Source organism: Pelobates fuscus, chromosome 2, assembly GCF_036172605.1.
Source record: "Pelobates fuscus isolate aPelFus1 chromosome 2, aPelFus1.pri, whole genome shotgun sequence".
Lineage (NCBI taxonomy): Eukaryota > Metazoa > Chordata > Amphibia > Anura > Pelobatidae > Pelobates > Pelobates fuscus.
The window spans coordinates 175,137,035-175,149,343 of NC_086318.1; the positions used below are offsets into that span (position 1 = coordinate 175,137,035).

The 12,309-nt window shown below is 35.1% G+C and overlaps 1 protein-coding gene across 6 annotated transcripts in view; it reads left to right on the forward strand.

Annotated features, from left to right (window-relative positions):
• The window catches only part of ADGRB3 (adhesion G protein-coupled receptor B3), an 880,860-nt gene that overhangs the window by 528,633 nt on the left and 339,918 nt on the right, over positions 1-12,309 (forward strand). For all 6 annotated transcript variants that reach the window (XM_063442965.1, XM_063442970.1, XM_063442966.1 and 3 more), the window contains 2 exons: positions 233-379; positions 2,716-2,791. In XM_063442965.1, coding sequence (XP_063299035.1) covers positions 233-379; positions 2,716-2,791 — 223 coding nt within the window. The remainder of the gene's footprint in view (positions 1-232; positions 380-2,715; positions 2,792-12,309) is intronic.

Consider the following 12,309-nt stretch of genomic DNA (forward strand, 5'->3'; position numbering starts at 1 on the left):
TAATTGCATCTGCATAATGTTTTAAAATAGGGAGGCTTTATTTATATGATTTTATCTTTAACAGACCCTTTCCTGGCCTTTTTCATTTCCATTTTCTAGGTGAAGATGTATTTTCTATGTAAACTCTTTTCTATAGTACCTATCAAGATATATTGGAAGCTTATTGTGAATGTATTAAGTATTGGTTTACATGAACAACTGTAGTACTCACAATAATATTTCATCTCTCCAGTGGCTAGTATTCAAAAGCTTCCGGCATCGTCAGTCTTAACAGACATCACCTTTCCCATGAGAGGTAGAAAAGGAATGGTAGATTGGGCACGGAATTCAGAAGACAAAGTGATTATACCGAAAAGTATCTTCACCCCTATGCCATCAGGTATGTATTCCTCAATTATTCTATGATTATTAAAAAAGGCAAAATAATAAATATTTTTTTAAATTAATATCAAAGTCCCCATATATTATCCCTTTAAGGACATATGACGGTAATATTCCGTCCTAATTCCCTTTTGTTTCTGAAACTGTGTCCTTAAGGGGTTATTTGTACTATTTATTTCCAAATAATGACATATCGTTTGACCTGTAAAACTAAAGTGAATTAAATGTAAACAATTTGTAGAACAGTTATAAAAACCAGAGCCGGATTAAAGTTGCCCGGGACCCAAGGCATAAGGCCAGACTGTGATTATTATGTGTGTGGGGGCAGGGGGGAAGACTGAGTGTTATATGTGTGTGAGAGTGTGTGTTGTGGCTGGGTGTTGTGTGTGGAGGAGGCTGAGAACTGCCACCTAATGGGTAATACAGCTCTCATGGAAAAAAAGCAGAAAAGTACACTTTTGTGCTATGTATAAAAAGTATCCTAAACTGAATAAAACAGACATAAAACAGAATAAAACAGTTGTAAAATATTTGGTATTGCATCAGTTACATCAAAAATGCAATTTTCTAGCTTACATAACTTAGCAGTGATTTCAAATGGTAAAGATATTAACATAAGCAAAATCAATCCATTACAAACTAGAGACCCAATGTAATTTGCTATTTGCGAAATGGTGTTGTGTATTAATGGACATTAAAAGTCTGTATTTGGCACATATTCCACCAGTACAGGTAACATTTCAGTGACACAACAGAGAGCAGTATTATGTTCTCTGTAATTTTAAAAAATGGGGACCATTAGACCCCATATAACTAAGAGAGACCCAACATATAACTGTGCTCTACTTCCACTCTGTGTGCATGGGAGAGGAGAGAAACATTGTCTGTGGGGCTGGCCAATGAGGCCAATAAATATAAGGGACACGATGATGCAGAGTCTTCTCACCCCATAAAAATAGAAGTAGTAAATGCCCAGTCTTTTGACCTAACAATATTAATAGGATCATAGGATGTCCAATTATCCCTGCTGTCATGAATTTCAGTCAATGCACTGTGACTGCAAGAATGTAAGACTCATTTACTTAATATGTACCTCCTGTTACATGCTGGAGCCTCACAGACACCAGCGTGTTTTTTTTCTTTTTTTCTATTTTAGTGTATATTTGTAGCTGCAAACAGCAATGAAGCAATGGTGTTTGCAGCTGTAATGAACTATTTATGCCAGTTATTTTTCCAGTATAGTGTAGGAAGAGGGGCGCCTCAAAGGTGTCCTTAAATCCAGGTCAACGTTAGACAATATGAAACAAAAGAGAACAAAGTGCAACATATAGGTGGATAATATTATAAAGGAAAACAAAAGTGCAAAATATAGGTGGACAATATTAGAAAATAAAATAAAATTAGTTGCACTTACAATATATGGAACTGATAATTAGCTCCAAATTGATGCATATGAGCGGTACAACTTTGATATACTCTATGTCTTTATCCAGTGGGGCACTTGCAATATATGGAGCAGATAATTAGCTCCAAATTGATGCACCTGGGTTGTACAACTTGGATATACTTGATTGATCCAGTGGGGCACTTACAATATATGGGCTGATAATTAGCTTCACATTGATGCACCTTGACGGTACAACTTGGATATACTTAATGTCTTGTTCCAGTGGGGGGGGGGAGGGTATATATACACACTATATACACATAAATCCCCACTCTTGGATACATGTGGTAGAAATTTTCACTGGGATATATGAATAAAGCAGAAATACAACATACTGTTTAATATAAACTAAAAAAATAAAATGAAAGGGATGTACTCATTTGTGTGGTTTTGCTCAATTCATATGGCGTAGGCGGTATGTTCTCCATCAAGGAAACGTATTAACCAATAATCGGGTTAAAAGCAGGAAGGTCCAAGGATGATAAAAACACTTATTGTATTCAAATCCGTATATCAAAGCAGAAAATAAAACAATATAATAAACCAACACGTTTGACCTATCTCACATCCTTTGTCAAACTGCGATAGAAGCCTCCCACCTTGATGATTATTTTCACAGTATAGTAGAGAAAATAATTCCGGGAAAATATTTGTGTCCACTTATTTATTTTCAAAAGTCAGCTTGCAAGATATGAAAATATATTTCAGAGTTCTTTTTCTGATTTCAGAGCATAGCTCATTTTAGCAGCTATAAAAATACCACTGCCCTCTAGGAATTAATCTGATAATATTGAGTGCTATTCAAATTACCTATTATTATTTGTGTAAGAGATAGAGATTTGATTTCCTAAACTGATTTAATGTTGTTGTTTTTTTTTTTTTTGCAGATTTGGATGAATCCACGGTATATATTCTTGGGGCTGTTTTCTACAAAAATTTAGGACTATTTCTACCTACACTAAGGTGTGTCATCAAGTTTTCTTAAACTTTCTTTATTAGGTATCCATTTAATTTAAACCTTCAAGTTTACATAGTTTAGACAGATCAAGATTTCACATCAAACTGTTCTCATATTTTTTTACAAGTTACATCAGTGCTCGAGTCATGTGTGTGATGCAATATATATATATACAATTACTTGATTATATACTAATTATATATCATTATCATATCACTGGTTATACAACCAAGATTACAAACAGATTGAAGTCAAAATGCAGTACATACTTTACAATTTAAAGAAATCCCACTGAATCCTGTGCAGCAAAATCATTTAATACTGTTTTTGTTGTTGATAGAATTATTATGATCATTTAAGTCAGTCAAGGGGAACTAAACTTTAAAATATACAGTCTTTCATGTGTCAAATTGAACCAGTAGCAAATACTTTTTTTTTTTTAAAGTTTAAATTGGGAAAATGATTTCATTTTGTTTTAGACACTGTATAGAAAATTATAACATAGTGTTGGTGCTTATTAATATAAATTAACCAAAATCATGACACAAATATTTGTTTTTAACACAAACATATTTCTATCTTTGTATCTTGGAGAAACAATATATGTTCCTTACTTCAATCATTGTTATGTTGTTTTGATTAAAAGAACACTCCGAGCACCGAAACCACTTCAGCTTGCTGAAGTGTTTTACGATTATTTTAACCCATCTACGGAGGCTCATTTTCTAGAAGTGTTGATTTCAAAAGAAACTAGCACTTTTCAATAAAACACCATTGTCGCACCTTGGACACAACTAATCGATAGCTGGGATGGTTTCCTGCCTCGCTTGCTTTGAACTATAATTCAAAGCAGAAGTGGTAGATACCATTCAAATGTTTTGTTTTGTTTTTTGGGTTTTTTTGTAACTTTTTGGAGATAGAAAATATTTTTTCTTGGGAGTGTGGTGTTTGTCCTAAAAGGATAAAAAAAACACTTGAAGCATTTGTTGTGTTGAGCTATTTCAATTGCTTTTGTTTGATCTGTTCATTGCAAACAGCTGAAAGTCCTTAAGTTGTGACAATAAACCTGATTTTTAATGAGGGTTGAATAATTTTGATGACAACTGTATATATAGATAAATTCTGCTACCTCCTTCCCTAAAAATCCAAATTCTTCCAAAGTGATTCTGAGGAATTCATTTTTCTACCCTGCACGAGTCTATTATCAAAGCAGTTCTGAAAACAAAACTACCAACAAATCTTATAATTAAAGGATTCTTTATCTGATGATATATTGTAAAGATTTGAATCCTAAATACGCTAATTTAGGGTGAAATTGCTGAGTCGTCTCTTTTGACTGTTATAGCCTTTAATTTTCATAAACCACAATCCATTATTTCTGGAATAAACCTCTCAATATTTTGTAGGTGATGCATCATTTGAGTAGAATCCTTATTAATGAGCAAAAGATATTCCACATATTGAAATATGCACGTTGTTTAACCAGTATACCAGACTTTTTCTGCTCATCTTTGTCAAGCATTCTATAAATTGTTTAAATTGTTTATCTTACAAGGCCTTTAAAATACGTCTTCACTCAATTAATCGGCTGATCTATGTGTGCTTTTAAGTCACCTGTTTTCAAATTCACACTATTATGGTTACGGTCCAACTCTTGACAAAGCATTCTATAAATTGTTTAAATTGTATTATCCAATAAGAAAGGTAAATTGTACCACACATCATTTTGACATACAAAGCAATTCACAAATGGCTCTCTCAAATGTGAGAGCACTAGAGTGGTTTACCAACCTGTCCATGTTCATTTAGCAAAGCAGCCTATAATTTACATATGCTAATAGTAGTTTCTAAAAATAAAACAACTTATTAAGACACAAAAACTGCCACAGTAATTAGGTATGCAGTTATTTTATTGCATGTTATTAAGCATGACAATGCTGAGATAAAATGGGTAAAAATAGGTAAAATAGTCACTAACGCTTAAATCAAACACCAGCAAATAATTGTACTCATACATAATGCTAAATGATGCATGTGTGACACCCCAGTGTTCACATAGAACAGCTACACATTTTGTAGCAAGAAGTCCTAAATTATATATTTATATTGTTAGCAAGTCGATAACTAGATCATGATGGTGGATGAATATGTGTACACATTTTTCTTGTTCCAGCTTGAATGAAATTATATCCCATCAGGGCTCCCTAAAATATATGTTCATGTCATACTTAACACGCAGGGAAAATAATGTTATTTACTTATTTGCTCACACATAACAGATGTTCTCATTGTACTATCAGCAGGTATCTAGCTTTTGATTCATGTTCCTCTTAAACGAAACATTAAGTCAACCACTAGTTTAGCGTACCAAATTCTTGATCCCTCACAATTTTCCAACACATTGCCTGAGATAAAAAAAAATATATATCTTATGGATCAAAGTAGCACTTGTAGGTATGTGGATTACATATTTTTTTTAGAAATTTGAACTAGTAAACTGTATATGGCCAAAACTATGCATAAAAAATAGTAGAACATCTCAAAAACATCATGGGTATTATAGTGAAATATGTCCCCTATTTAAGTCTCCATTCTTTTTTGGCAAGGTGTTAAATCCAGGGGCGTATTAGCCGCAAGGCAAACAAGGCATTTGCCTTGGGCGGCATTTTCCAGGGGGCGGCAAAAAAAGCCGCCCCCCAAATGCCCAAGGCAAATGTCTTGTTAGCCTTGCGGCTAACAGACATGCCGGCGGGCTGCTGGGCGATCGGGCGGCACTGCCTGGCTGGCGGGCGGCCGGCGAGGGAGCACTTCCCCTGAGCTGTCTGCTCCGCTCCCTCGCCGGCCGCAGAGTGAGGCTGGGAGGCGGAGCCGGAATATGACGTCATATTCCGGCTCCCAGCCTCACTCTGAGGCGCGCGAGGGAGCTGAGCAGACAGCTCAGGGGAAGTGCTCCCTCGCCGGCCGCCCGCCCGCCAGCCAGGCAGTGCCGCCCGATCGCCCAGCAGCCACTGGACCACCAGGGAGGAAGAGACACCCCCCCTCCCCAGCATTCCCAAAGGTAAGGAGGCGGGGGGGGGGGGGGTGTTAAATAAAAAAAAAAAAATGTGTTAAAAATACATTTAAAAAAAAATGTGTTAAAAAAAAATAAAAAAAATGTGTTAAAAATAAATTAAAAAAAATGTGTTAAAAAAAGTTAAATTTTTTTTAAAAAAATGTGTTAAAAATACATTTTAAAAATGTGTTAATGTGTGTCTGTGTCTGTTAGTGTGTGTGTCTGTGTCTGTTAGTGTGTGTGTCTGTGTCTGTTAGTGTTTGTGTCTGTTAGTGTGTGTGTGTGTGTGTGTGTGTCTGTTAGTGTGTGTGTCAGTGTGTGTGTCTGTTAGTGTGTGTGTGTGTCTGTTAGTGTTTGTGTCTGTTAGTGTGTGTGTGTCTGTTAGTGTGTGACTGTGTGTGTCTGTTAGTGTGTGTGTGTCTGTTAGTGTGTGTTTGCCTGTGAGTGTGTGTGTATGTTAGTGAGTGTGTGTGTCTGCTAGTTTGTGTCTGCTAGTGAGTGAGTGTGTGTCTGTTAGTGTGTGTCTGTTAGTGAGTGTGTTTGTCTGTTACTGAGTGTGAGTGTGTCTGTTACTGAGTGTGAGTGTGTCTGTTACTGAGTGTGAGTGTGTCTGTTAGTGTGTGTGTGTTTCTGTTAGCTAGTGTATGCGTATCTGTCAGTGAATGTGTGTGTGTGTATTTAGAATGCGGGGCGGGGGAAAGGTTGGGTGGGGGTGGCGCGGGGGGAGGGGGGGCGCCTGAGTTTTGTCCTGCCTAGGGCAGCACAAAACCAGGATACACCACTGGTTAAATTGGATTTGGAACATTGCTGTGGTGGTTTGCTTATATTTACACTCAAGAGCATTATTGAGGATGAGCACTAATTTAAAGTATAAGGTTTGGTTTCCTCTTAGTTTTACAGTTTGGCACAAATTTGTTCACTGGGCTAAGGCCTGGGCTCTGTGCGTGCCAGCTAAGTTCTTCCACTTCCATTGTTACAAAACATTGCTTTATAGACCTTGCTTTGTGCCTACTTTTCTATGTGTTCATTCAACCATAATTCAATACATTTTATTTAAGAACAACCATAAATATTATGCATCATTTGTTTAAGAACAGCTAATGCTCTCATCTCATATTCTATATGTACACTTAGCACACCATCAAGTATGAATTAAATATTACACATACTCATTGTTAACAAGTTTGGTTATATTAATTTCCACACAACTAGTGAACAAAAATAGATTTACATATTAGTCTTGATTGTTAAAATGTTGTTTTTAAAAGTTATAGAGCAAATATTGAAAAAGGTTATTTTAAAGTTAACCTTGGTATAATGGTATGTGACTTTAACTATTCATATGTGATAATAACTGTAATAGCAATGAATCCAAAACCACTACACAAAAGTATATTTTTTTTTAGAAATAAGGCCCCCCAGGGCCAAAACTCTTGCCTATATTCGATGTTATGATATATTTTATATTTATGGGGAATTTCACATACTGTGAGTATCCTGCTACTATTATTACAATTTCTATTCTGCTACTGCTCCTGAGTACAGCAATACCTCCCCATGTAGACATTTGATGCATTTTTATTTTCAGACATGCAGGGTAATATTACAGACATTACAATTTCAGTTTTCAAATTTCCAATTTGGATTGATTGATGTAAAGGCCCAATGTCATTTTTGGGACGAAATAGTAGCCCACTACCCTCATTGTGGGATACCACCTGCAAAATAAGACCATGGACTATTTAATATGGGGCATTTCATCACCAATTTCTGCTGAATTTACCAGTCAATTACCAGTATTTTATTTGTATTTTTTTTTTCACATACCTGTTGAATTTGAGTAGTGAATTTACAGGCCTTGTATTTCTTACTATTTTAACCACCTCAAATGTATATTCTGCTGCATCACATGAGTGTAGCAGTGCCCAACATTTGCAAGGGTTTGGGGTAACTTAAAGGGTCAAAATACTGACATGTACTAATTCTGACTTACCTTTTTCCAGAGAAGCAATTTCTGTGCCAATTTACTAATCAGAGCCAAATATTAATGTTATTTTTAACCGTTGCTAACCCTATCTAACTGTATCCCCAGCTATCTATATCTAACTTAATCTTTTGACTTAGCCTAACCCTACCTAAGTTTAACAATTCACTATTTATTAATTTTCCCCCACAGTGGTCAAATTGCCCTAGCTGTCATCTAAGTTTGAAATCACCATGGTTTGCTCCCAGCATGACCAGAAAGCCAAAGAGTAAATAAAGTATTGCTGCTGGTTGTGTCTCTAGTGACATTGATAGCAGTTAACATGCTGCATGCAGTTCACTACTATGTACTGAGTATGGAGACAACCTGCAGTCCTTCACTGAACTGGAACGTGGCAACAGCCTATCACAGCATTCAGGTGACACAGGGACTGCAAAGCTCTTGCAGTATGTCCCATAGATGTAAATTCCAGCAATACCCACTACATGCAACAAATAACATGTACATGTAAACTAGCCACAAGTGATGCCCAATATGAAAGCATGGTGTAATTGAATGCCTTGGGTGGCTTTTGCCAGATACCTTCACTAGTAGGAGTGTCAATAGCCAGGTCTCCCCATTACTGATGAGACCTGTAATTCGGAGGTCTTTTTGTGTTGCTGCCATATCATGTTGATCAAATACATAAGCACTGGTGACATACAGCAACTGTCCAGTAGGTGTTAACTAAGGAACTTGGCCTAAACCTTAAAAAAGTCTTTAGATATTTTCACCCCCCCCCCCCCCAAAAGACAAAAACTAGCACTATTTCACTCCAGAGAATGCTTTTCAAATACATCAGAGCCCCTTTGTGGTTAATGTTATCACACTCTAGCCAGTGTTTGCATTTATATACAGTTATTGTATGATTGTTCCAGTCTAGTTTTGCAAGTAGGCAGTGTAGTCACCAACTTCAAAGCAATCCATGGTGTCAAGCTACTAAAAATATAATTTGATATTTGTTTGTTTTGTTTTTGATTTTTAAATTGATACCCTGTATCTAGCGCCAGAATCTTGACACCAGTGGGATTGGGGAGGGAGTAGGTAGATCTGCACTTTGCATTATTACTTATGCGTGGTGATAAGAACGTATCTAATCAATATAGTATCAAAATAAAATGATAATGCGTAGATCTAACATCATGTAGCTGCATGTTAAAGCTATTACTTCTCTCGAACTGCAGGTGTTTATTATATTACACATAAATCTCAATAAACATTTATTATGTACTGGGTTCTTTTTATCATCATAGCAATGACCACATTAAAAGCTCATCTCAACACACATAATTATGACATTAATCTAAGCAATAATTATAAAGAAGCAGAACTGATTGATATTAAATGCTGTAATATTTAATAAAATGTACAAAAAATGTGCAAGCATTTGCCTTATTAACCATTTACCTAAAAAAAACCTTTTTTTATTTAAAAAAAAATAAGTGTATAGTTTAGTTGAAAATATGAGATAAAGTACAAAACTGCATATATATATATATATATATATATATATATATATATATATATATATATATATATATATATATATATATATATACATATATATATATATATATATATATATATATAGTTTTTTCATTTGTTAATGCTTTTTAGAAACATTGTGGAATACCAGGTGTTGGAGATAGCATTGTATTACTTATCTTGCAATACGTATGTTTTAAATGAAAATAGCAATACATCTTCTTACAATGTTTTTTAAGGAATGTTTCCATTTTTAGGAATGCAGCATCCTGCAAATGCTAATACAATAAAATATTTGCTGGATGTGAGCATGGTGGACACATACAGTAGATACAGTTATGGAAAGCATATGCTCTGTACAAAGCTACATAGGCTATTATTGAAACCTGCAAAAAAGACATGCAGTATTAAGAGGGAAGAGGCCATATGAGGATAATCAGCAGTTTGGGCATTATTGAATGTTCAAGCAAATGTATTACTATACACAAAGTGATCTGTTTATGAAACTGTGAGCTGTGGAAATATTAACAAAAACTTACTTGTGTGTTTAGTGAATGTGACCAGTGTCGGAATTCTAAAATGTTAGGGGACCTGAAGTCTAATTTACAAAATTAAATTTGGTCCATCATCCACATTTGGGACATATTTAAAAAAAAAATTATATTTGATGTTAGTGAGTATCTGAAGAGTCAAGATTTTATTTTCCCCAGGAAGAATCTTGTCTTGTCTGAAAAATACTTCAACTGAGATTCAGGCTGCTGAACATTTACAATTTACATTTGCTATCAATTCAGCCAGTGTTCCATTCCTTTGCTCACAGAAGCCACAGCTGAGTTTGGCTGCATGACCTGCTATTACGGGCCTAAGACGAGGAATGTTTCAATTCGCACTGATGAAATATTAATTTCACATTCCGTCCAGTCTCGAAATCCAATTGAAGTAAACTGTATACTTTAACAAAAGTAATGAAGAACCGTTAACCAATTTTATAAATTATTGAAAGACAGCTCAACATGCACTAACAGTTTATAGGCAGAAACATTTCCAAAAAATTATATCAAAATGTTTTAGCTTTTAAAACTTGATTTTTAAAAGAAAATGTTCTTTATTTGGAAATCATCACATTAAAAGCATAAAATGATATGGACCAGTGTATTACATTGTAGATGCACATGAAGAACTTCTTCAGCCTTTGATAGCTCAGCCTATTAGTATTGATTAATTACTTCATTTTGATATAAGTTTTCCATGTATCAAAATGACTATAGTTAGAAGAATAAATATCAATATAGTGCTACAACCTTTATCATGTATATTTGAATATTGCCCGTTTAAGCACTTTTTGGTACATCCAGTAACTCTTGCAGGAAAACAAAAATAACAAGATTAGAATATACACACACTTAACTTAGTCTGACTAAATACCTTTTTTCAGAGGTACCACTTCCCTTTAACATGGCTCCATAATTCTTAATCAGGTAGTATGTCTACAAAACTCTTTTTTAGTACATCATTTTACATATTGAAATTTGTAATATGGTAGATCACGAAAATGTAATTAACTAACTAAACTGAGAATTGCTGTGAATCAATAAAAAAATTGCAAATTTTATTTTTTCAGTTTGGATACAGAAACATTATCTAGAGCTGTAAATATATTTAAAGCATACTGCAGAACACTGTAAATATTCCCAATAAAAAATTATTTGAAATTAACACAACTAATATGACAAGTTACCTTCATGTGATGAGATACTTTACGGATATCTTGGAAATGGACAAACAAGGAAAATCTAGAATATTAACAAATTATGTCTACCAATGTCTACCAATATACTTGCATATATAATTATCATATGTGGTTATATAATCTTAACTTTGCCTGGTGTTCGTTGCTCAATTGTTGGGTCCTACTGTGCTAATCACACGCCTCTTCACTAGTTCTTCTAGTCTACCTTATCATCTACCTTATCTATATGCAGTATGTTCCAGAGGAAAAAAAGTAGTTTGCAGCACTGAGGGAGGAAGTACTAGAGCAAGCAAAACTCCCACGACCCTGTGATTCACTATCCAGAGTTATTTGAGTGACAGAAATATGTGACCGGTGGCTTTCAATGTTCTGTTCTCTTTATTAAATACAATATATGTTTGTAAACATACACTAGTGTTCAAAAGTTTGGGGACCCTTTTTTTTGCAATTATGTTACTACAGCTGAAAACTTTTGTGCTGACTTCATTAGACTACTTGAGTATCTGGAGCATCTGCAATTCTGTATTCAATTACAGGTTCAAGATGACTAAAAACAAAGAACCTTTTTCTGAAACTCATCAGTATGTTCTGGTTCAGAGATATAAAGAGGCAATGCAAAGAAACTGAGGATCTTTGCAGACAATGTTGTGTACTATTTCCTTCATAGAACACAGTGCAAACTGTCTCTAACCAAACTAGAAAGAGGAGTGGGAGGCTCTAGTGCACAACTGAGCAAGAGGAAAAATACATTATGGTGCCTAGTTTGGGAAACAGAGGCCTCCCAGATCCTCGATGGGCAGCCTCATTAAAAAGTTCCTGCAAAACACCAGTCTCAATGTCAAAAGTGAAGAATCAACCCTGGTATCCTTGCCTTACTGGCAGAGTTGCAAAAAAAAGGTTATATTTCAGACTGGCCAATAAATAGAAAATATTAAGGTGGGAAAAAGAACACAAGCCCTAGACACAGGAAGAATAGAAAAAGACGATTTAAAAAGACCATTTGTGGGACAAAGATCAAATGAAAAGACAGCTTCTGTCAAGCATGGTGGAGGCAATGTTATTGTCAAGGGAGCTTTGGTAGTAGTAAAGTGGGAGATTTAAACAGGGTAATAGGGACCGTGAAGAAGGAAGACTATCACTCCATCATGCAATGCCATGACATAATCTGTAAATAGTGCTTGATTGGAGCCAATTTACACCTAAAAAAGGACAA